The 27,927-nt window shown below is 34.8% G+C and overlaps 1 protein-coding gene across 2 annotated transcripts in view; it reads left to right on the forward strand.

The window, feature by feature from the left end:
• Positions 1-27,927, forward strand: part of LOC134741027 (rho GTPase-activating protein 7) — a 347,525-nt gene that overhangs the window by 30,613 nt on the left and 288,985 nt on the right. Inside the window, exon 1 of one of the 2 annotated variants that reach the window (XM_063673770.1) lies at positions 36-494. The exons of the other annotated variant lie outside the window; for it this stretch is intronic. Coding sequence (XP_063529840.1) covers positions 410-494 — 85 coding nt within the window. The 5' untranslated portion in view covers positions 36-409. Of the gene's footprint in view, positions 1-35; positions 495-27,927 lie in introns of those variants that run through there. 2 annotated transcript variants of the gene reach the window in all.

Raw genomic sequence — 27,927 nt, forward strand, 5'->3', positions numbered from 1 at the left:
ATATGCAGAAGTATTTTTTAACACAAGTGAAGTTATCGATAAGGCATCGTTTTTAGGACGTGTCGTGCCCCCCGCTTAGTAGAGTTCGTCCGTAGCGTGATCAGTTGGCCCCAAGCGCTCGCGCTGAGTGCGTGTCGACGTCTGCGCACGCGTTCGTTCACCCCTAGCTCGATCGTCAGCTGTCAAATTTGACGTTTCGTAATCGGGGAGAATCCACGATTACTAAGTAATCAAAGTACATTTAAACCAAGTAACTGAAGACATTGTTCTAACAAGAATTCCGACTTGCGTAAAAATGTTTTGACGTGCCCGCTTGTGTTGTGTTAGTGATGATTTCTGATTGTATCGAGTGCTGTGTTTTGTGTAAACTAGTTTCGAAGATTCGTCGTTGTTATGCTGTTATCATGTAATGTCGTTCGACGCTGATATGTCTATAATTAGCGACCTACGATGGCTGCAGGACGAGGAGTTGTTTGCTCTTTCGTTGCAAAACGGTAGGTTTCATTCACGTTAACGATCCGGTTTTGTTTTTCTGCCAATGACGTTGAATTGTAAGTGCGCGCGTTTAAAGTGTCTACCGAGGCGAATCGTAAAGTTACCTCTGAGGGAGCAGAGTTAATTACTTTACTGTTAGACCTTGGTTAGTGTCCGGGCCTAGGCAACAAATTCTTGGCTACTCAACTTCGCGGCATAATGTCAAGCACTTGCGCACAAGCACAACACAAACAACATTTTGAGCGCGCTCAGCTCGCGAGTCACTGACCAACAAATGAAAACATTGCTTTTAACGTTTATATTATTCTAAACGTTGGGCGTATTTTTAATTTACTGATTTAAACTAACATGATTTTCACTCAAAATTTTAAAACTAACACGGGACTTAATCGCGTACAAACTTAAGTTTATTTATGTATTTTTAATTTGTTTAAAAATAATAGAGGTTTATTAAAAAAATATTACTTTCCTTGCTTAACTTTGCTAATCTAAAAACGTAAATTAGTTATTTTAATGTCAGTTATCTTTGTTAATTTTGACATTTAAAAAACAATTGAAATAGGTATTTTATATAATATAATACTCAAAATATTGTACTTAAAACCTAAGTAATCTATGTATTGGTCATTTTTGTCGTTCAGTGTTGAGGATGCGTGCGCGCGGTATCGGTAGGTAGGCAAGTAGGAAATAATGCCCAAGGTGAGCTAGATTCTTGCCGGCCGCCTGGTGCGAGCCCTGAGGACTTCATTATAAGACGCAATATTGTCAAGTTGATTAAAAACTTTGCTCTGTCCTCAATGTCACATTGGGTTTCCCCAAAGTACCAATTTCAATTGACCGATATTTTTTAGCTCCTTGGGATCCTTGCGGCTATCTGGAATAAATAAAAATTTAGCTATACTGCAGTGTTGCTGTGTGTATAAAAAATATTATACAAATTGCGTTTTGAGATTACGTATAAACTCTTATTAGAACTTCTATTCGAACTTTATAATCAGGTTATAAAACTGAAATGGATATGATACTCGTATTTCTGGTCAAAGAAATGTCACAAATGGCAAATAAATAAATAAAAACCTTAGCACGAAAAATATATCTCTGTTTGGGTAGGCTCTATTTTCGACAATGAAACGCTTTATGTCACTCTTCCATATTAGTGTGACAGTGACAGTTGCGTTTCGATCGCTACGGAGCGTAAGCGATTGGCATGTTGCTACGCGGCCTGTTTATAATGTTTAACTCGGGAATGATTTACATATGCAAGCATACAGCTTGCTCAGTCGGACGGATGTTTTATTACCTATAAAACTAATTGCAGATCTATCTCAACATTCTAATTAGAAATCTAATTAGAAGCTGGATCTTATTATAATCGCTAGCCGAGTGCTGGCAAGCCACACTTAGAACTAGCGAAACTGCTCTTATTTATCACGCAAACTTAATATCCCAGGTAGCATAATGACGTAAAATGACGTCAGCGACGTCATAATGACGGCATTATTACGTCATTACGACGTCGCTGACGTCATTTGACGTCATTTTGCTACTTGGGATGGATCATCAGGAAGGTCATATTTACACTGGAACGCGACTCCCCTTCAAAACGTTAACAATGGAAATAACACTTATTTGTGTTATACCTAAGTTTGATATAAGTAACTGTAATAAAGACACATTTGTCTGAACAGGCGGCATGCATAAATATTTCATCTGCATCCTACCTACTACCGATACGTCATTTCATAAACGTATCGTCGGTCAAATTCCTTTGATAATATAACACCCACGTAACTTCGTTAGGACCCGTTCACTCTAACAATACGTTTCAGAATTTCTTTTCTAAAGGCGGTCTTGATTTGGGAAACAAAGCTTTACAAAAAGTCGAAAGATGGTAACTAGTAAAGAATTACGCTCTATCATGCTTATATTGTATGACTGGTCGTGCCATCGAACATCTAAGAATTTCCTATAGTGCGATTTAATGCAAGTAAAGTCCTGAATAAGCTACTTGCCACTTATCTGACGAATAAAGTCATCGTTGGCGTTTCACAATCTCCAAATAAGCTTTATCTGTTGGATAAAGTGCTTTTTTTGTAGGAAATTTTATCTGGCAGTTAATTTATTTGTTAATTAGCTATCCAATACTTTACTTGGACATTGTGAAACAGGCCCTAACAGTAATTAATTAATAGGTACAATTCCGTTGCCGGACGGCAGACCGTCAATATCGTCAGCATCCAGCATCTCCTGATGATGCCTTGCGTCGTAGAGAGACAAAACACCTGTCAGGTCTTGTACTTTTGGTGGTGGTTTATTGTATATTAATTTTTGCTGCGGGAGGATGAGAATATTAATTGGACGCAAAAAATACGCAAGTATTAACGGGCTAGAACTGATTTTACGGATTATAAAAGCAATACAGAATTTTGTTCTAATCAGTTTTAACAGATACACTATAACTGTACCTAACTAATTAGTAATTATTATTATATGCTCATTTATAGAAATGCTATTTACTTCTAGACTAGCTCTAATTCTAGAAGTTTTATTTAGTTTTATATTATGTCCAATTTAGATCGGTTAAGATCTTGTTTTTCTGTCTTTTGACTTTTTCGTGTAACATTGGGTTGATAAAATCAAAATGACAAAATCAGGGACATCTAAACTAACTAACTTCTAAAGTGTAAAATATAAAATTGGAATGACGATTTATCAAAATCAGTATTGTTCTGGATCATTTTATGATAAGCAAATAGTTGTGCGTTTTACAAATGTAACGATTACATATAGGTACCGTTTGAAACAATCCGCCTTCAAATATAAGAATAGTTGAATTACTTATTTAAAAATAGTAGATTGTTAACCAAGGGATGAAAGGCACTCATTTCTGCCGAGGTGTCTTGGCGCTCGAACGCAGTGAGAGCGCCAATAGTCCGAGGCAGAAATGATGCCTTTCACCCGAGTTAAACACTCTACTTTTCATTTCGAATACGAGGAAAGTAAAATGCATGTGTTTTTTCAAAAACATGACGAATAATACATTTTTATAGTATTTATTGAGGGAACTTTCAATTAAAAATTCAGGCAAAAGTATCGTTATTTATGGAATGGAGAGTCAAGTATCACAATGGAAATTGTATAACAAATCCATTTAAACTCAAATTTCAATTGCTTATCGTAAAAAAATTAAAAATATCGTACTTCGAACGTAAAATGCTCTAGTGCAGACACGTATCATTTTCTGCGCACCTTTTAGAACAACAATGACCCTCTTTCAGAGCATGAGAAATGAAAAAATTGTTTCCTTTTACATATTATATAAATACCTATACCAGAGCCTTAATTTGATCGACTATTTTCTTACAAGTCGCAGATTTCGTGGGTTGTTCCAATAAGTATTGATCAACCTCCTGGTACTGAAGTCATCGTCTTGGCATTTGGATTCAACTGTTTATGTAATGTTTACTTTTGTTCTTGACATTGACTATTTTTCATAGCCAATATTGCACGATTATTGAAGTGTGTGTTGGTGTGTGTAAATAGGCAAACTACTTAACCGGTTCTGACATAGATTATATTATTGTTATCTTCAATGTTATTTAACATGTCCTAATAAAACAAGTTTTCGTAAAACTTTGTGTATATCGATTTATCATTGTCAACATGGCATAACTAATGATGAATGGTCTTATAAGTAGTCTATTATACATAATATAGAAAATCTGACAGTTATAGTATTATAGACGAAATGCAATGACACACATTTTAATACCTACATTAAAAAAGCAATGAAATAACAAGTCGTTTCAACGGAGAAAATGCTTAAGTTAAACACGACTTTGGCTGTAATAACTATTAGTAATGATGATGACTAGACCACCGCACTTATTTAACAAGCTACATGCAGTTAATTAAAAGAAAAATATCCTTAAAACAAAGATCATAGAGTTGAAAATAAAACCTAAGTCTATTGTAGACCTGCAAAGATAAATAAGAAATGGGATGTGGTATGTTAGAATTGGCAACATAGTATTAAGCGGGGCAAGTTGTAGGTTACAATCTGTCAGAATAATTGAGACCACAGGGAAACGGTCAAGATTTCGTTATAGGTAACACTGTAATAAACATTAATAAGCATTCAAGTGACTTCTCTTCATATCTGGAGGCACGGCAGTGCCCCCGCCAAGTCGAGCAAAACAAAGTGTCACGGCCGTACCATCCTTTTCTCGAAGCCATTCAGGCCATTTTCGACGTCCTGTAGGTAATTTTGTGCTGGCTAAAGCTAGAACGCTGAATTTTCAGTGACATATAGGGCATGATATGCCTTACATATATTCCCAAGAACATTCAATTTATACTTGTAGTTCAAGAATTATTGCACGTCAAAGTTCCTTACTTTTGTCACTGACACACTCACTCACTCACTCACCGATCATCATAATTCTAAGGTATTTCTAGCCAACCCACAAGCTTAAAATTTTAAACATAAGTAGGTTTTAGCTTAACAAGCCTTAAAAAACCCAAAAATATTGCAATGTCAGTCACGTTTTAAAGATTTAGGAACTGCATAAATAAGTTTGTAGTCCCATATAAAAATATGCTATTACAAAATTACTTTAGCAGTTCCAACAAATAGTAGGTAAAGTAAAGGTCTAAGATGTACGATGTGAGTATAAAGATGTGTATAGTATGAGTATGGTATTGCTATGAGTATGGTAAGGATATGGATACGGTATAGGTATGAGTGCGGGTAATGGTGTGTGATGGGGACTTCGGTATGAGTATTGTATGAATACAAGTATAGTTTGGTAGGCCATGAGTACCTATTGTATAGGTATGAGTACGAGTATAGTGTGGGACGGGTATGAGTATGAGCTTTGAGAAAAGTGGTAGCTGACGTGTACTTCTTGTAAGAAGTAGTACCCGAAAAGGAGGACTGCCTAATATATATAGATATAATAATGCCAGCCACGTTCTTATGTAGTACTCGTAAATACAAATACAAAATCTATTTATTTGCTAAAAATCCATTTGTACACATGAGGTAATACTTTATCAGGCAGGTAGTAAGTACTTAATCTTAGACTGTTTTAGAAAAATACAACGAATTTAAGAAAACGGTTGTTACTCAGTATGCTATTACAGATGTAATGCCATGATGCTGGTTTCCAGGCTAACGTAAATACCTATTAATAGAGTTAACATTGTCTGGAAGTGTGGAAGTTGTTAGAAATAATACTTTGTCGCAGTAACCACTAACCACTATACCCTCCTAAGTCCCAAGTGCCTGCTAAAAGAACAAAATGGCGTTCATAATTGAGTCCTGGGTATTGCTACGAAGAAGATGTCACTATAACCGAATGTCCTTTAAAAAGATCAAATGTATTATAGTCATTGAGTCCTGAACTTATAGCAGCAATTTAATCTGTTTCAAACCCGACTATACGATTTTTGCTAGAACAAACATTATTCAGTACCAAAGAAACTTTTTTTTGCACTAAGTCAACTAATCCATACTTTTGTTCTTTTTAAAGAACTCTCGTGCTTAGTATGTAGTAGTTAATGTAATAATTATAGGTAAACAGCATGGGTAATTGGTTATTTGGTTTTATTTTCTTGACCAAATCAGAAATTCACCACGCGTACGCACAAAGCTTCGCTTCTCAACTCCTCAACGTTGAATCCTGGCCCGACGGTTGCTGGTAGAGGGGTAATCAGCCTCATTTTCCGAGTCAGAAGAATATTTATTTTCTGAGCTAGACGAGTCCGCATCAATAATGGTCATCGCTACGTTTACCAGAAACTACGTCTATTTCAGGGTCTTGATAAGTCGACCCTTCGCCATCCTCAGTGTCTTTTATTTCAGATTCATTGAGAAGCTGCACTATGTCCACGTCGCGTAGCACTAGAATGAAATACCATTTATTAACCGAACTCACTTTTAAAAGAACAAACTAAATTACCTTGCAAAAACATCGTTTACGTCGCATGTTTGTCAAAAATAATACATTATAGTTAAATATTACTAATTCATTAGAAAAAAACACAATTTTAATTGCAAGAAATACCAATATTACTATGAAGTATTAATGGATTTACTTACGTTGTTTCCCACATGCTGCCATTGTCCCCTTTTGCTGGGCACTAAGAACAAATATGGCGACTTGGTTTCGTTTCATTTAACGCGTGTGACAGGGACACATATATAAACACTAAGATAATGGCGTTTAGGTCTAAAATATCGCAATAAAGTTTTAAAATTGATTTTGTTCTTTTAATAGGTAGTTCGGTTATAACGAGACCTGTAATTTTCAAATCGTCAGGACTTAACAATGGTTGCCATTTTGTTCTTTTAAAAGCTAGTTCGGTCTTTCTAACAAGTAATATTTTAAAAGCCCGGGTCTTAGGAGGCTAAAGCGGCAATTTAAATATGTCAAGCCAAATCTGTATAAGCAACAAGGTAATACTAAAATGCCCAGTGACTTTTGACGCTGAGCTTACAATGGGCAGTTTGTAACCTAAATATGCTGGGCATTGGATACCTTCTGTTCAAGAATGTGACTGGCTCGTTAAATGCTAAAGTTTGTTTTAGGATATGCCTGGTATTTCATTGCACTGTTAGGTATTTTCACTTATCGTGTTACGGAGAAATATGAAAATGAGGAGCTTTATGAGGAGAACAAAAAACATCGATGATATTCGTTTCCCAACGTATACTACATTTCAAGTTGTATTTTATTTACCTTTTTACTTCTATGTGTTCATAAATAGACAAATACAAATGTAAATAACGTTTTAGCCACTGGCGTATTTCAAGTGCTTGCAAACTCAACAGGCCTCAGAAAGCGTTCGATATCCAAGCCTCAATTTAATAACACTCCAACATAAAGTTCAGGGTAAAAAAACCTTAGCATATAATTTAAGGAGATCGTTTACGTCAAGAATCGATGACCTCAGCTCACAAAAAGTGAGAACACGGCCTCGCTAATTAACTATTCATTCAATTACCAAAGATTACAACGATGATTGCAAAACGAAAAATGTGATGAGAAATTTTCAGGCTTGAAAGATATACCTACCTAAGATTCATTATGGGGTAAGATTGTCTTATTATATCTAGTACTGTTTTAAGCCTTTATAAGGCAAGAGGGAATATAGTTCCTATCTCATTTTGAACTTTATTTCAGTGATAGGGTTCAATTCATAATTTCTGACACCCTTATGCATTATAAAGGGTTAAGTATGTATGTTGTCTATTTATAATACAATACATTTCTGTGATTTTATATTTTCATGGTGTGGTGTCACTGTCAATTGTCTGTATAAAATGAGTGATATTGACGGATTGAACGTTCGAATCGCGACATATACGATATAATGCGACAACGACATCAACGCAGTATTTAAAGGAAATTGACAGTGACATCGCCCGTTTCAACGATGCAGCAGTAACGTTACAGCAGCGATAAACTGCTGCAGTCACCCGCTGAATATCACCTCCATAAATAAATGATATAATTTTAAAGACTGCCATTAAAATAGTCAATGACTAGAAACTAAATTACTTAAAGGGCCCACTGACTATCAGTCCGCCGGACGATATCAGCCTGTCAGTTAGAACAAAAATTTGACAGTTCCGAACAACTGACAGGCCGATATCATCCGGCGGACTGATAGTCAGTGGGCCCCTTTATTAGAGGAATATTTAATGCCTGCAATTCTTGTCGGCAACACATCACATATCAAAATGATGTCAATGTCACGCGTGACGCAGAGGTTGGCGAATGGCAAAAACTCCAGTGATATGTTCTAATATACGAATGGAGTTGTTTAGAATTTCATTATTGACGACTTAATGTGAAATGATTACCTAAAAGAAATTAAATAGGTAATTAGGTATTTTGATTAAAAGTTGCGTGTCAGGAGGTCGATAAAATTCAGCAATTTGCATTATTTACTTTAAAAATTATATATAATAATAACTGCAAGTTGGTAAATAAATGTTTTAATGTTTATTTGGGCACAAACGGTACATGTTTCTTATACATAATTCATAAACAAGGACAGTTGCCACCACTTAATAGCTCATTAAAGAAAAACAAAATACGGGATAACTAAACTTAAAGATTAACAACGAGGGTCGAATTAGGACAGGGGCTTAATTAATGAAGATAAAACTATGTTTATACATTAAATTTGCAATTAAGTGTAAAGTTACAGTGTATTTAATTCGTTTGTTTATTTAAAACCAAAAGTACTTGACGTTTAAATTTAGACAAGGAGTCATTAAATATATCAAGTTTTGAGAAAATATCATTATTAAATCAGCAAGCTCTTATCAGAAACGAGTTTGATTTGTATTTATTTTTAGTAAAGGGAATACAAAATAATTTATCACTACGCCGTGTGTTCAATCGGGAGGTTTTAAAGGGTCAATTATTTATTTTTTTTACTTAATGCAGGTATATAGTCAATAAATATGTTATGGGTTATATTTACGACAATGGGGAGGTTAGCGAATAATAGCTAACTATTCTGAAATTGGCGATATACTTTGATGATGCAAAAACATCTAAACGACCGATTGAATTAAGTTGCTCTAGAGATATTTGTGAGCACGTTGTTAGTATATTTTTTGCATCTTGTTCGAGATTAATATTTAGAATTATAGTTTTAATTAAGGTACCGTAGTAATGATACAGTAGGCAGTATAGTATTTCATGAAGGAAAACAGTTTCCTGTACATTGGAATTCACAATCAAATCACATACGCGGAATAGCGTAGTCGATCAACATTAGGTTAATTGAGCACATTTAGCCGAATGGTTTTTACATGTATTTGCCATTGAAATGCTTCCGTGCTGACGTATTAAGTAGTTCCTTGTGTATACTTGCAAACAAAAACGTAACTATTAACCATAATAGCCATCTAACAATGTAGCAAAATAGTAGGTATATTATTATTTATTATGTCGTGTCGCTTAAAGGCACCTTAGAGCTGTTGGCACTTACGATATTTTTAACGATGCTTTAATGCAAATTTGTCGCTTCGAAACGCAAACGCCAACCGATTTAAGTTATCTTTTTATACAACATAAATATTCTTTTACACCTGTATCAGTATTTGCAAGTATACATACGGAAGTGAATCTTATTCAAAGAATAATAGAGATTAAATTTATTCTTGTACATATAGTGTCAGATGTATAATGCCGTCCCATCGGGAGCAAGGTTAAATTGATGACACATTCCAAACAGTCAACGTGAAATTTGCTGAATTCAATTTACATACATACATAAATTATGTTATTAATTTGTATATTCATATTAACTACAAGTCAAATAACTTAACTAGTCTTTAATTTAGCAAAATTTATCGGCGTATTGGAAAGCGCAAGTTATTTAGTCGGAACAGCAAAACTGGTTAAAGATTTTTTATGAAGGTGCTAAATTAAGAACTAAATTTATAATTTTATCAACTATTTTGCGAGTTTGTTAAATTGGCCAGAGCAGAAATCCAACCGAATATTGTTTGTCCTAATAGTTGATACTCATACCTAGCTCACAGCGGCATATATAATATATGTTAGTGTACGAGTATATAGTAATTTTTACCATAAACTTATCATGTACTCGTATAATTCATCGTTTAAAATAAATATTTAAATTCCGATAGTCACTTTTCGGGCCGTTGGTGTTTTAGTTATTTTATGGCCCATGTTATTGTTGCAAAATGTCTCATAGTTAGTTTCGATAAAGAGCATGTTAAGAGTCCCCGGCAAGCTCGGCCAAATTGCACCTTCCCATACAAACGTAGTTCCGCTCTCATTTTAAAACTACGTGTTGGATTGTAATGAATCTTTGCACATACAATGACATGAGGTATATCTAGGTCTGAAACTAGTTTATACCTATATAGTTCCAGTTTATAAAAAAAACGAAACGGAGCAAAAACAAGTTTTGTATGAAAAACTTAAATTCGCTGTATTTTTTAACTAGGTATGGTATCTGGAGCTACATAAACATAATTACAGACAAAGATAATACATTATCCTATTGTAAGTACAAAGTTTTAGAGCAATCTAGCTAGTCGTTTCAAAATAATAGCGGAATTACGTTTGTATTGAGAACCGAGCTTGCCGGAGACCCTTAACACACCACAACTGTACCTAACTGTTAAGGTAAGTAAGTCTTTCCTATAAAGTTCCCGTAAACGCCTTGCATTAGCGTACTTTTCTAATAGCCTTGTTTCACGAGCTAATTAGGGATGACCACAGGGCATTCGCCAATATGACTTGAGATTAATTATTATAAATAACAACTCGTTAGTTTCTCGCACTGTAATGAGATTTTAAACGACCTCTATTACGACACATTAACGTTTTACATCTTGTGTTTTGTTGTAAAGTTACCTGATATTGCATTAAGGTTTGCACTATGGTAATTTGATGCTGTAAAATTGTATAGGAACCCATGAGTTTTCAGGTGGTTTTGACAAATAATTTTGATTTTTGTCATACCCTGCGTCCAATCAGGTAGGTGTCATCTTCTATACCATCACCATTTTCTACGTCTAATACGCATGCACCATTAGCGCTCCACCCTATTTTTAGTTCGCTTTTTATTATATCCTCAGAATACATTGAATATAGGTATATGGTAAGCAACTCATTTTCAACATACACTCCATGGATCATATACATAGGCGGTAAAGAACTTGGTGAGTGCTTTTCTAGCAGAAGAAAGCTGACATTCAGGACTAAAACTAGTTTATATATTAGATATTCCCTTACGTAAGTATTTAAGATAACACTAGCCAGGTTCAGGCTGTCTTCATCCAGTCCGTAGCTGACCATAATAACTTCTTACCAACCGCCTCAGTTAAACGGTATACTTATAGCAATGATTACTACACCATTCCGCAAGTTGGCCCAAAGCTCCCACACCGAAAGCGTGTGTCGACACGACGCTTGTATGTGTAGTGTAGCAGATGCGCTTATCAGCGCAGCGCCCGCATTCCGTGGCTTGATTGATAACTTGCTTATGTAATAATGTATTCTATATAGTTGCATGTAAGGAACAACGGGGATTCTGCACACTGGGCTTATGGGCATGGAAAAAATAAATTTACACAGTCAAAAAAAACACACAAATTGGGTCAAACCGCGGTGGAAATATGAAGTTAATGCATTACTCCATGTTCTGAATCTAATTATAAAAAAGATAATAAAAAATAAAAATTACAAAAGCGAGACTTAAGAATTTCATCACTTTCAAACAAGTTTTAAAATGTTATCTGTAGTTCAATTTTTCATTACTACCTATAAATAACTATTTAGAAAAAAAAAACAAACATAATAAAGACATAACATATTTACTATTTAGATATTATGTACTACTTATTTACTCCTGTACTAAGCCTACAGGTACGATGTATAAGTAACTGCAAGAAATAATCTCTCTCTTTGCCTAGCCACGTCCCATTTCATTTGGGGTCGGCTCTCCTCGTCAATCTTCGCCACACTCTTCGGTTCTGGGTCGTCGTGTCGTTGATTTGGGCTTTCTTTAGGTCATTGTTGATGACAGACATCCAAGTTTGAAGGGGTCTACCGGGATTCTTCGGACCGGTGTTTATACTGAGGACCTTTCTGGTCATATGATCCTCGGATCTCCTCATTACGTGTCCATACCACCTTAGACGGGTTTCAGCGAGTTTCTCCTCAATGGGTCTAACTTTAAAACTGCCACGGATGAACTCATTTTTGACCCTGTCTAACAAGGTGACACCTCCCGCCCATCTCAGCATCTTCATCTCCGTCGTATGCACTTTAGTGGTATAGACTTTTTTCACTGGCCAGCATTCAGCACCGTATGTAAGGGCGGGGCGCACAGCCGTTTTATATATTTTTCCCTTTATGCGCACTGGCATTCTGTTGTCACATAGTACGTTCGATAATTCTCGCCACTTCATCCAGCCAGTGTTAATTCGGTGGGTTATATCAGCGTCGATTGTTCCGTCGTTTGAAACAACAGATCCCAGGTATTTAAAATGGTCGACTTTGCTTAGTGGCTGGTCCTGTAAACTGACAGTTTGGTGTTGGTTGGCTACCAAATAGGAGCACTGCATGTACTCGGTTTTGTTTCGACTAATTTTAAGTCCAGCGGATTCTAGTGCAGTTCTCCAGCGTTCAAGCGATTCCTCGAGTTCAACGTGGCCATCTCTTATTAGGACCACATCGTCCGCATAAAGTAGGTCCCAGGGTGGCTCCTTCTGAATTTTTGCTGTGAGGTGCTCCATTACGAGATTGAAAAGCAGTGGGCTCAACGCTGACCCTTGGTGTACACCTACTGCTACCTCAAATTCATCGCTTATTCCGGCCGGGCATCGTACTTTGGTGGTGGCGTTGCTGTACATGTCAGTTACGATTTTTACGTAGTATTCTGGCACGTTTTGTGACCGTAGTGATTGCCATATTAATTCCCGTGGTACCCTGTCGAATGCTTTTTCGAGGTCTATGAATGCCAGATGAACGTCTTTTTTTATTTGTCTTCTCTTCTCCAACAAGATCCTCAGGCTGTGCAGCGCATCAGTTGTTGATTTTCCAGCTACGAAACCACACTGGTTTTCCGACACTGCAAGAAATAATGGTTATAAATAAATAGTTCACCTAGCAAATTTTCTAGTCTTAATTATAATAAAATTTTCGAAAAGGCCTCTAAATAGTAGAGAGGGCCTGTTGGCTTCGGATCTGCGCACGCCTCCTAAATATTTATCTGGGACACCATTGTTGTAGTACGGGAACGATATATAAATAAAATTCAATACACCACAGCGTTTAATTTCACCTTTCCCATCTTTGTGAACTTCTAAGGAATAGAATGCGTTTCCTACGCATTTATAGTAGGCTACGTATTTTCAAGGCATACAAACGTAGTTCCGCTCTCATTTTAAAACGACTAACTAGATTGCTCTGAAACTTTGTACTTACAATAGGATAAGGTATATCTATGTCTGTAATTAGTTAATGTAGCTTCAGATACCATAGTTAAAAAAAGACAGCGAATTTAAGTTTTTCATACAAACCTTGTTTTTTGTCTATTTTGTTTGTTTCATAAACTGGAGCTATATAAACTAATTACAGACCTAGATATACCTCATGTCATTGTATGTGCAAAGTTTCATTATAATCCAACACGTAGTTTTAGAATGAGAGCGGAACTACGTTTGTATAGGAAGGTGCAATTCGGCCGAGCTTGCCGGGAACTCTTAAGATAAAACTGGCCTATACTAGTCAAGAAATAAAACACCTACTTATGAACTACCTACACCTTACAACAATTAAATAAGGCGTACATGAGTAGGAAAGATAAAATTATTACCGCCGTGTTGCGGTGCATTGTTGCTCATACTTATCTCTATAACTTCACTCTGGGGTCGTTCACCTCTTATTAGATAATATTTTAAATTTAAATTGTTTTTACTAATTAGCTTATGTGGGCTTTTCAGTTAGATAAGATTAATTTTATTATGTGCTTGTGCAACTACTACGTATCTTTTGTTTAATAAGTATGGCGTGTTTTGATTTTTATTGACTTTTCACATAGCATGCGGTAGCCTACGCACACTTTAGGAATAAGCTAAACTAGGTAGCTTAGTTCAGAGGATGTATACGCCTGTAGGTATGCCGCTGCATAATTATGTGTCCTTGTGTTAGGCACATGCCTATCGATATGCAATTACATTTATCCATTATTTTATTGAATTCTAAGCCTCACTTATCTACCTTATGTATATTATGTTATGTATGTTAATCATAAGTACCTGTACCTACTTATTTAAATTTTTATATTTAAAAGTAAAAACTTCCTCTTATTTTTAAAAGAACAACCATTAGACATTAAAAAAGTTAGATAAAGTCTAATTTGCGGGCGTCTACCTCAAAAACGAGAATCTAACGATTGGTTCGCAGAGTTTGTTCAGACTGCTAATTTCAGCACAAAGTTCAGACAATTCTTTAGTAATATAAATTAGAGGGCCCTCGTTAAGGTACCTAATCGTAGTTGAAGAATATTACCTACGTAACTGGTAAATTTATTGACACGAACATTTTTTTATAATTTTTTATTTTTTATTTTTATAATTAAATTGCTCAAAAGATGGTATAAAAAACCAAAAATAGTTTTTACAGTACATATGGTGCTTCTTTCTCGCACTAGTGCGTAAAGATCACTTTTCGTGTATATATCGAAAGTTTAAATTGCCATATGTACTGTAAAACGTTGTACGATACACGTGCGAATAGGTAATTCGTAACTCGTGTTGATTTAAAACACTCCCTGTGGTCGTGTTTTAATTTATCGCCACTCGAATTTCCTCTTTTCCGCACTTGTATCGTAAATAACTATTTTAATTATTTATATGTTGATGATACCTACTACCTACCTAATTGAATCAGTTCTTGAAGGGAACATGTATGGAAACATGTTATTCACAATTTAAGAGCTTACCTACAAATACTATTAAATGATCTTTGCAGGTTTAAATCTTCGGAAATCAGTTTTCTTGGTTACCTAGATATGTATTTGTATTTGAAATAAATAACCGTACCTGTATTTGTCTACATTAAACTTAGTTGTATTGCATTCACACAAAATATTAAAGTAATCAAACCGCTGTAAACTGGACTCTCTATACATGACATACGACTTTAAGTGACAAGAAGCATATACATTAAATAAATAAACATTGTCCTATAACGTATTATGAACTTAACTTATGGTGCATCAAGAGCTAAATGAGATTGAATTTATGCTTCGATGTATTTTTCCGTGCGGTGGGACATGATTCACCTCTATCTCAATTCTGCCTCTTAGCCAGGTCAATCGTATATGTGCATTTGAATAATAGTTCAAACATGTACTCTATTGCCTAAGAATAAGATATGTAGTTGAACGAGTTTCTGAATGTAGAGCGGATTATGCTAGCGTTGCAGAATTCGGGCGAACAGCGCGAGAAGTAAACAATCCCTATGCCATAAACGCAGAGACAGTTATGGTGCCCTTCCGAGCCCTACATGGAGGCAAAGTTTCCGGCGAAGTGGGCCACCTCATTGTGCTGCAACCTACTTGCATATCGGCACGAATCCTGCTCTGTATTTACGTGAAAATGTGCATTTTTATGGCATGTTTGTGTTATGCGAAATACAGATTATGATTTCTATGTTTTCTACTTAAATATTTGAATATGTTAAACTTATAGTAAATGCAGATTGAACTAGTTAGTTTAGTTTAGCATAATTTCGTCATAAAATGGCAGCAACGCAATGGAATTTTTTGTCGGTTTTAGACAAAATGTATCACATCATATCATAGAAAAAAAGTGTCCCCATTTTGTAGGGTTCCGTACCCAAAGGGTAAGAAGGGCCCCTATACTAAGACTCCACTGTCCGTCTGTCTTTCACCAGGCTGTCTCATGAACCGTGATAGCTAGACAGTTGAAATTTTCACAGATGATGTAGATATTTCTGTTGCCGCTATAACAACAAATACTTACTAAAAAGTATTTCTTGTAAAACCGAACAAGTGCAAGTCGGACTCGCCCACCGGAATCCTCGGTCCGAGTCCGACTCGCACTTGTCCGGTTTTTTTATAATAATTTTTAAATCCTTAATTACTTATACACTCAATGACAAATTTAGAGAAACGAAAAAAAAAGTTTAATCACTAATTTTGAAATTACTTTAGGTGCTGTAATCCAGTAATTAAACCTTTTTTTTGCGTTCCTCTAAATTTGTATTTACCAAACAAACATTAGGACAGACCAAAACGTAAGTATACATTATGGAACTTATGTCATTAGCATAAGGGTCTCCGGCAAGCTCGGTTTCCATACAAACGTAGTCCCGCTCTCGTTTTAAAACGACTAGCTAGATTGCTCTGAATCTTTGTACTTACAATAGGATAAGGTATATCTATGTCTGTAATTAGTTTGTAGCTTCAGATACCATAGTAAAAAAAATACAGCGAATTTAAGTTTTTCTTACAAAACTTGTTTTTGCTCTATTTCGTTTGTTTTATAAACTGGAACTGTATAAACTAATTACAGACCTAGATATACCTCATGTCATTGTATATGTGCAAAGTTTCATTACAATCCAATCCAACACGTAGTTTTAAAATGAGAGCGGAACTACGTTTGTATGGAAAGGTGCAATTCGGCCGAGCTTGCCGGGGACTCATATAAGATTCCAACTTTTGAACATATTTTAGCCTGGACGGAACGAGCACTCAAACCAAACATTCTGTTCTCACATCACGTACAGTACCTTGGCATATATTTGCCAACGGTTTACTAAGTACTCATTTGAATTTGAAATTGACAAACAAATCGATTCGTCGCAATGACATCTACGTATGCAAAAAACATATGCGAAAATGTTCTCTTGCGCAGTGTGTTCAATTTTAGACTTTAAGCAGTTGCTCTAAAATAGGTACTAGTTTAAATAAGTTTGGTTACTGAGTGCACTGTGGTTTTGCGTGTAAAGGTAAATGTGCATATTCAATGGCCACATTATAAGTATTATTGTTTTACGCTTTGGCTTAATATTGTACCACAAAGTGGGGTTGAAATAAAATTAGCACCGATATATACATATGTGTAATGAGTCACCGACAAAACTGCCGGATCATAATTATTCGTTTTGGGATTCCCATAATAGTTATTTAAGATACAAGTGCGAAAAATAGGAAATTCGCAACGAGTGGCGAAATTTAAAACACGACCGAGGACTGTTTTAATAGTACATATGGCCCTTTAAATTTTCGACGTAGGTACGTAATGTGCTTATTATAGTACCATATATATAGTACCAGAGGTATTGTAAGATAATAAACAGGGCTGTGCGTTAGCTTAGACCTAGATTAGAACGCTCTATTGTAAGGACTCATTTACATTTAACGGTAGTAAAAACGCACGCAAAATAATATAAACCTTAACTTAAAATCCACCATGAACCTAAAATTCCAACGTGCCCTTATTGCCAATTTCTGTTCTACATTAAGATAAAAATAGCCCTCTAAGGTTTTACCCTCACTTTTGTACACATAAAGTTTCTCACTCAACTCAATTTCCAAGTTAATTAAGCGAAGGTTGTTTTTTAAGGACGCGAAGAATTCGTTCAATGAGCCGTATAAATATTAATATTGCTAAGTAAATTTGCCAGTTCGGACCAACCGTGAGTTAATTAGTGCCGGCCAACCATTTTGTAAAACGGGTTCGATTTAATTAGGTGATCGATAGCGATTCGTATTGATTTTTGCGCCTAATGTGCTCAGTCTTTAAGGTTTCGGATAACTGTCAATAATTATAATCAGTAGAAGGAAGTCCATTCGATCTTTCTCCCGGCCTCACTGCGATTTTTTTATGACGTGTCAATATATACATTACACGTCGTGATATTATGAAACGTTATCTATATTGAATTTTCTGTTTCTGCTTCTTAATTTAATATGAATACCAAATTTTTACAAATCGCTTCAACAATCGACGATATCACAGAGCTGTCAAAACATAATGGTGTCCAAGTGTTTTACTAAATTATGACTTAAACTGAGAATGAATGAGAATGAGAAATTTATTGATAACATTATTAAATAATCTTACACGTCACACAGCATACACATCAAACTTTGTACCATCATCCACGCAGTTAACTAACAATTCGTAATGATTCTTACAAAGATATAAGATCTGTATGGTTAAGAGTGATGATGTTATTGCACATGTTCATAACAAAACATAATAATGATTTGTTTAAAATATTCACGATAAAAATGTTCTTTGTTAGTGGAATTTGTCAATTTTGTTCTAAAAGGTGCATTTCTGAAAATATGAAACAAACACGTTTAATGTGAAACCACTTATACCTCATTAGTGTAATCAAAAGGTACTCAATTAAAACGAACAGCTCGTGGAAAGCGTGTTTTCACACGTCTGACAAAGCCAACGAATTTCACTATTTTTCGTCCACTTTCCCACACTTTAGGGTTAGCACTTGGTTGCTTGTATAGTTATATCTATCGTGATAAAATATGTTTTAGGACGATAAAGAACTGATTGTGTCGTATCGCGCTTACTTAATCATATTCCGCCACCACCGAGTAAGGCACTGTATATGTCGCGCCTGCATTAAACCCCACGGCTGCTGAAGTGGTGGAGTATGTAAACCAGAAGACCGGCTACACGCTGAGGGTGTTCCAGCTTCGGTCGCGGCACTACGTGCGCTTCAACTCTTTTGTGGTGCGCGTGCCGCGACCGCTGCATGGGACCATCGAGTGCGCCGACTTCTGGCCGAAGGGTGTCGTGTTTCGGAGGTCCCGGGGCAAACTGCCGAATCCGACACAAGATCAGACGTTTCAACGGAGCCACGCCGTTTTGTCGCCTAAATAGTGTTTAGTTTTTAAGTTTATAAAATGCATATAGGTAGGTACTTATATGTTAGTCTGTAAGGTATTTGTAGTATGATTGAAATTTTTAAATAAATAAATATTCACGTTCAACCTATTTTAAACAGCACATATATCCTATGCCAGGTATGATACGTACGCCACCGGTGGAGAGGTGAAGGTGGTTCGGTATATGACATCTATTTCAGTTTATTAGGTACAGTTGTACCTTTAGTTACCAGAACATCTAATATTACTTGTTTCTTGCAATAAAATACCTATACACAGATTTAGGCCATCATTTGTTACGAGAACCATATATTAAAAACGCTATATCGGCTATATCGTATTTCTGGTTTTACGACTTAAATCTATAGCTTGCACCACTGGTACTTGACCTTATTCAAACGTATCATTGCTATATTTATCTAGTGCGCGATGTAGCTTTTGTAACAGTTTCAAACATATATTCTCGTTAATGCATAGTACGTAGTAACGAAAATATAGGTATATGGTTCCTTCACACATTTCGCGAATAAAATCAATACGTACAATATTATTTTTAAAACCCCACCACCGTAACCAATTTCAAAGATATATTTTATTAAAAAACTATTTTTTATAACTACCACTCTTCTCTCTTATAGGTACTTTTCTAACAATGTGTAGGAGTGCTACAAGTTAAATTAAATTAAAAGTCGTAATTTTATCAATATACTTTTTCGACGTCCGTCTACTGCCAACCCTACTTACTCAAACAGTCCGTCCATTACGAATGTTTGGCGTGGTCGCACTGCGAAACGTCACGGACGAACCGTAATTTGATTAGTTTGAACACGCTAGAAAGTGAATTAGTTTTAATTTAGAAAAACACCTACCTACGTTGTCTTCTCTTCGTTTCGCTTCGAAGATGGCGTTACTCAGTACAGTACCGACTGCACCGAGGTGACTTCAAAATGCTCTATCTAGTTTTCACACTAAGAGTTATTTAATGGTCTTCGTTGTAAGTACGAATTTAAAGATATAGAACTATTTCCCTAAATAGATGAAGCAATAAAAATAAATACGTTTAATGCAATTATGACTCTTCTAAGTCCATCATAGTAATTTCAGTTATTTCTTAAGTCAGTTTATTTTACTGCATTTGATTTTGTCCGTTTATCAATAAATTTCATCATTTTTGTCATGTCAAATTGTCTAAGCTTGAATTTAATTAAAATTTAATTAATTTAACTATTCTAAAATAGCCTAGATATAAAAAATTCTTTCCCATATAAATCTGATTTTGTCTTTGCAAAAATGTACAGGTAGCCTCTTACATCTTGTACATTCCTACATAGTTAGGCTGTGATAAACTGCAACATTGAGCAGTACATTGATACTGTTATTAATGGATCAGAACTGAGCATCTGGCAATGTGGCTGTAGCGTGTAAAAAAGAGATTAATTCAAACAAAAACTTCTCAATCCAAACTACTTCGTGTGACATTTAATCTATCCAACATTGATAAACTTTCCATTGAGGATTTAGGATTTAATACGATAAGTTCATTCCGTAAAAGAAGAAGAGATTAATTCGGACTTCGGACCACCCAAGAAGTATTATAATAAAATTATTATTTAACTTACCAAAATAAAAATTATTTTCCATATAAATAAAAAATAATTCTAGTCTCCTCATCGGTCTTAAGAGGAATAAACATGAACCTGTACAGTTAGTTATTTATAAGTAAATCTCTTGTTCAAAATATAGCATTAAGTAGGTATTGGTAATGTAGAACTCTGAATGTGTGGATGCTGGTTGCTCAATCACCCGAATACGGTTAATCGGATGTGAAAGAAATTTGGCACACTTATAACCTGGAATAAGACGAATATACTTTCTAACTCTAATTATGCTTTAGGAAGGTGAAAAGGAGCATGAAAGTACGGGAGTACAAATATGGGATAAGTCGCGGGCAGGGGGTTAAGTAGTTGTAAATGACATAAAACTCGACATGGATTAAGTTCCGATAAATAAAGTTATTTATTTCTCAGAAGCTCTTCAACTGGAATATGATAACCACCTACCTATTGGTATGACGTTTCCTTCAAAAGTAGCTCCCTGTACTTAGTTGACTTACCAATGATTAGCTTCTGTTCCGCAATGAGTCAATAATTCTCGTTAAATTGTGATGACGTCAGTTCATTCTTCACCGCGTGACCTAAGTGCATGGTTTAGTAATGTATGTAGTACGTTTGTAGTGTGTTTTAACGATGTTCTATGTCATTCAACAGTACAAACTAATGCACCATTCCATCCATTCCATTCCATTTTCCATTTTCTTATTCCATTTTCAATTTAATAAGTTGGTCGTATGTATATTCAGCGGTGCCTACGACATTGCTAGAAAATGTAGGTAAATCCATTTGGTTTTTGTTTTATTGTTTTAATATTGGTCGTGTTATAACATTTGCAATATAAAAATATCTACGTACTGTACTATGTTAGGAGCAGGGAGCAGTACAACTAAATATGACAAAGGTTAATTTTATTTGTACGGTGTAAAATACATATGTACTACCATTTACCTTCATCGCGGAAAACTATCAGCAATGCAATTGTTTAAATTTAATATGAGTCATATGGTCGTACGTATGCAAACAAAAAATGACCCTGCCTGATATTTCGTGCTTGTTATTCATATCCGCGAAAGCCATATAAAGAGAGATTGTCATTAATCATTAAAGTAAAAAAATCGTCACGACCATTGTCATTGTGTTTACATCAGTCACAGATTATGTTAATCAGAAGCGAAATAGGAGGGCTTACTGTCAATCAGGAACTTATTACCAATCCGTGTACGTGTGGAGATTTATAGCGTCGAGACAGATGTGGTGTTGATAAAGACGATTTTATGCTAATCTGAACTTAATTGCCATGGTTATGAGGTAATGACTAGTTTTTTCTTAGTGGTTAATGATTTACTATATTAATATGATAAACTTAATACATTTAGGTGGGTTCATTTGCTGCGGTTTGTTAGAACCTGATGGTACTAGGCATAGCGTACCTCTGATTGTTCTATTTTCTACACTATTGAATGTGTCTTTTATATGTAGATAATAAGTGTGATAATATAACTGATATAAATAATTGGTTTTAACATATTTCTAGGTAGGCTTTACAAAATACGAGTACCTCTAGTAGCACTTAGTCACATTTTAATAGTTTGCTCAAATATTCAATTCTTCTCGATCAATCAATCAATCTTATATATTACAGATACAAAAAGATGCTTATTAATTAAGCGTGACACAGGCATTAAGGTACCTACTTCAGAGTTTTATATTAATGTACCGGTTTATTGCGAATATACGAGTAGGTAATGTCTTTCGATTAATTGTTAGGAAGGAATGCTTAGATGTTTACGATATGCACCGTATTCAAATAATGAATAAATGATTGAGTTGCATTCCTAACGTGGTTTCAGCTTTGTACAGAATAATTGCAAATAGATTCTTGACTAAGTAAGTACATTAGATCCAGAGGCCGTGAGTTCGAGTAGTAATTTTTCTACTTTTTAATTTATTCTAAGCTTAATAGCATCGTTCGCAGACGTTTCTGCTTGTTAAAAATTAATCTACCTTAGAATAAATTTAAAAGTTTAATCCAAGGCAGTAATTTTTCCACTTTTTTTTATTCTAAGCTTAATAGCATCGTTTGCAGACGTTTCTGCTTGTTAAAAATTAAATTAAGTAAGTACCTAGGTATTTTTCCTCTGTTGATACTTTGAAGTGTTGAATGATTTATTACAAACGATTAATATTTATAATTAATGAGTTGCTTGTATCAGTGTGATTTAATCTAAATAGTGCCTAATCGTCGGGTGAGAAACTGAGAATACGTTTGTGCCATACGCCACTTACATTGGTTTGCAGGAGAGCGAAAAGAAATATATTTTTCGGAAAGATTTACATTTATGAAATATTGAATTTATTTATCATTTAGGCACATGTATATGTTTACTATTTATAGCACCATTCAAATATTTTGAATATAGTGGTAATCATGAAATAAAAGCATTTTTATTATTGTCATATTTATCCGTTTTTGATGAATAAATGTTAAACGTACTTACAATGTATGACATGACACACAAATAATATGTTGGATGTGTACCACTTTTGTGATGATTTTCTGTTAACAAGTTTCTGTAATTATCCTATAGTAAAATAAGGATATGTCATATGGCACATTTTTTCAATTTTTTTATTTTTATTAGGCAAGTAGGAAAGCAGACCCTGGCAAAAGCCGGGATAACGCAAGAAGATTTTTTTTATGAACCGATTAGTGTTGGTTATAGCAAAGGAATATTTTTGCTATTTTAGGAGCATTTATGTTTTTTTGCTTATATGTATGTATGTGTGTATGTATGTAAACACTTCATTATGAATCATACTCATTATAAATATAATTTAATTAACAATAATTGTTTTAACTATAATACACATGATGCCAATAAGATCTCTATTTAATGAAATAAAAATACTTAATTACTTTAGAAAAGGGAAAATAAACAATATATAATACACAAGTTAGAAAAAACTAATAATTAAATAAGAACAATAACAAAAGAAATAATACAATAAAATATTTTTTTTTAAAGGTAAACAAAACGCTACGCTACGCAACTATAAAAAAAAAGTCAATTTTTTACAGACCGCTACTAAACTTATTATTCCATGACACAAACAGCGACCAAACAGCTTTGTCTAAATCAATTGTGTTTTTAATACTCTTACCTTACTTGACCAAGATGCTTATGTTATTGTTATTGCGTATTCCAGATTGTTATCTCAGCCCGAGATCATAAAAGGTCCTCGTTTGCAAATCTTTGGAGAACAAAAAATCTCTTTGTTCCTTTTGGGCTAACGAAGTTGCACAAAAAGAAATTAATCCGATGCGATTACAGACAAGTATACTTATACAGGATTGCTCTGCATTTTTAGGGTTCCGTACCTAAAGGGTAAAAACGGGACCCTATTACTAAGACTCCGCTGACCGTGGACGTCTTGTCTGTCTGTCCGTCTGTCACCAGAACCGTGATAGCTAGGCAGTTGAAATTTTTACACATGATGTATATCTGTTGCCGCTATAACAACAAATAAAAAACAAATAAAATAAATATTTGTGGAGCTCCCATACAACAAACGTGATTTTTGACGTTTTTTGCGTAATGGTACGGAACCCTTCGTGCATGAGTCCGACTCGTACTTGACCGGTTTTTTTTTAAATTTGTGGCATAAGAATACGCCTAAATCCCGCTACGCTTTATCGGGTGGCAAATATTGGCCTACAATTAGTTAAAGCAGAGACGCTTTCCACATAGATTTTCGTACACTGTCCCACCTGTTGTTATCTCTATTGCACGCGCATAATTATATTGCTGTCCCGCCCATGATGCTGGCTGTCAATGTCACTGTGACAGGAATATAATTATGCGCGTGCAATAGAGATAACAACAGGCGGGTAAAAGTACGAAAATCTATATGAAAAGCGTTTCTTCTTTAACCTCATGAGCTTTAAGGTATTTTTTAATACAGTTGCTCAAAAAGTGCTACTTTTCGTGGCTGTTTAGCGTGCGGAAAGTTGGTTTTCGCGAACTAGTGCTTTTTACTTTTCCAATTTTTTTAAATTTTCACTTGTTCCAATTCATGACTACTTATTGATGAGTGTTAATATTAGTTTCCTTTAAACGTCGTAATCAACATAAAACCTACTGTTAATGTAAGAATACAAAAAATATGCATATTTCATATTTTATTACTTACCTCTTAATCATTATAAGTATTATAACACGTTAATTTTTTAATGTTGAGAAACCGTTCTTAATAAGTTGTCTGAATGGAACGGAACGCCTGTCAAAGAAGAGGCGTATTTTCTTACTGCAAGAATGTTTTAAGTTTCCAAAGGCAACATTCGATATTGTTTTTATAAATATACGATACACAAATAATCGTAAATAACGATATTTAGGTAATAATAGTACAATGATTTAATATTTACAATTGTTTCTGTCTTATAGAACATGCATTTGAAAAAAAAAAAACTTTCATTGAAGTGGGTTCAATAATAATAACAAAATCTATTCTAGTCGAATAAAAGCTAGAAAAACACCTCTTCATAATGTCAATGTCAATGATGTCACAGAATTAATAATATAAAAGTTTCGAATTCCATTCCTTACTTGTTGCTTTTCTTATTTTTTCGCAACTGTATTAAAAAAACGTCGTTCGATACACGTGCGGAAATGTCATTCTTCACTCGTCCCGAGTCTATCTCGAGTATATCTCGGTACTCGTGAAGTAATGACATACTTTCCGCACTAGCATCGAAATGTACTATTATATCTTTAACATAGGTATGCGAATAATAATGCAGTTGTTTAAAAAATACTTTATAATTTTATTTTCCTGTTAAGTTTCTGAGAAAAATCTGTGGTTTTTGCACTTTGAATCATACGATTGATTTATTATTAGATTTCGCTGACCATTTGTGAAGTATAACTGGTTCTTTAGGATTGGGTTAAAGTTATAAGGCAAAAAATACCTTTCAGTGAAATCTGGTAGTGGTAATATCAAGTTTGAATATAATAATAGATGATTCAGTATAGTATAGTAATTTAAGAATTATTCGTTGTTTTTTTTTACTCGGGTCATACAGCTTAGCTTAGGTATAAGGTATTATTTGGTAGGGAAAGTGGCTGCGGTGGTGGAAGTACCTTATTTTCCTGTAGTCCTTAATAAACCTGTGCCCGCTCTGCACCCCTCCACACAGTCAAAACGTTTTTAGTTTTTTACCTCACGTAATTACGCCTTGTTTAAATTTAAGTCACAAACATCACAATATTTTATTTTATCCTAAAATAAAAAATTAGTCACAGGTGCCGATTTTTTTAAAAGTGAAGCATATCCTTTTTGCGGTTCGGATGGAAAAATAGAGCTAAAAAAATTAAATACCTAAGTATATTTTTCGAAAATTACGAAAAAATATTTCCTTTCATTAAGTATTTCATTTTGCATTTTTGGACTAAATACGAAACTTTTTCACTATTTAGTATCCTACCCGCTATTTATTATTTATTTATTACAAATATTTTTAAATGTTATGTTAGATTTTTATGTAATCATACATACTAAATAATATAATACGAGTAGTTAAACAATTAATATGAGCGCACGCCACTCCATAGCCCATAAAAAATCCGGCCTCCTTAAGCAGAGTGAACATAAAATGAGTCACGATTAAACTTTAGTTTCAAGTAAACATCTAAGGTTTTTTCCATGATCTATCTTAATGTGTCCCTTAGGATCAAGAGCTAAGGAAAAACCATTAAATAAATTAATTTATCAGCTGCGTTGTGCGCTTCAGGAATTATTAGGTATAAACAGGGTTAAGATAAATTAAAAAACCCGACTATAAATTGTAATAGATATCATACACTAAAGAAAAAGTGACCAATAATATTGTCTTCGGTTGCCGCGATAGTTACTCATGAAATAAAACTATGAAAACGGATTATATCGCGTATATTGAATGTATAATACATCCCGACGTTTCGAACCATTTACAGCGTTCTTGGTCAACGGGTGACTGAGGAAAAACTACAAAGTGCAAAAATACCCACATAGAAAAAATTTTATGAACCATCATAGACTATAAACTTTAAGGCTGGTTGTACATGCAAAATCGGTTCATAAGGCTAGTTATACAATACAACTATTTTCAAGTAAAGATATATATATATATATATACGCGATAAAGCTACGCCGGCTCCATCCCTACACCCGAGAAGATTTATTACAAAGTGACCAAGCCCACCGGTGGCCGGGAATCGGACCCGCGTCTTCAGCTTAATACGCGGCTAACGTACCACTATTTATATAGACCACCCGGCCACGGCGGTACCCGTCCCAAATTCTCTGGTGTATGCTATCTTTCAAAGGCTAGGCGCCTTTGACGCACACTACTCGCCCTTAGAGTTGGTCAAAGGCGCCTAGCCTTCTGTAGAGTTTAAGTCGTCTTCTGTTCTGTAAAGCGAGGTTAAATAGGTACATGTATATTTCGTTGCCCAAGTTATTTCTTTGTTACCTTTTTGTATCGATTATTTCTAAGTACCCGCCTGGAACTAGTCTTTTCAAATAGTTTTTGTACGTAGTATTTGAGGGGTAATTTAGTCGACATTTAACCCAAATGTGTAAATTGCTTTATTTTTTATTTTATTGTTTTCCTTTCGTTTCTTTTGTGCTCCCCTATGTATTTTATTACTGAAACATCATCATCTAGTACAGTGGTTCCCAAAGTTAACTGGGCTCCGACCTACCTAACAAAAACCGGCCAAGTGCGAGTCGGACTCGCGTTCCAAGGGTTCCGTACATTACACATTTTAAACAATGTATTTTTTATGTGAAACGTGAGTGAAATGTCTTTAAAAAACTAAGTAATTAAACCCGACTCACGCTTGACTGCACATTTCTAATAGGTTTTCCTGTAATCTATAGGTAAAGATCTATTTTGTGTATTTTTTTCAAAATGTTTGACCCAGTAGCTTCGGAGATAAAGGGGGAGGAATGGTAATTTTTTGCCTATTTTCTTGAATAACTTATAAATTGTTTATTCTAAAATTATAAAAAAAATATTTGAGATTCTCACAAAGAGCTCTTTCATTTGATATATAACACGATATAGTTTGAAAAGCTTTATTTTTTAATTTTCACATTTACCCCCTAAAAGTGGCCCCCATGTTTAAAATTCATTTGTTTACGTTACATGTTCGTCTTTGGGTCACAAACTTACATATGTGTACCAAATTTCAACTTATTTGGTCCAGTAGTTTCGGAGAAAATAGGCTGTGACAGACGGACACAGACAGACAGACAGACAGACGCACGAGTGATCCTATAAGGGTTCCGTTTTTTCCTTTTGAGGTACGGAACCATAAAAACT

This window comes from Cydia strobilella, chromosome 1, assembly GCF_947568885.1.
Source record: "Cydia strobilella chromosome 1, ilCydStro3.1, whole genome shotgun sequence".
Classification (NCBI taxonomy): Eukaryota; Metazoa; Arthropoda; class Insecta; order Lepidoptera; family Tortricidae; genus Cydia; species Cydia strobilella.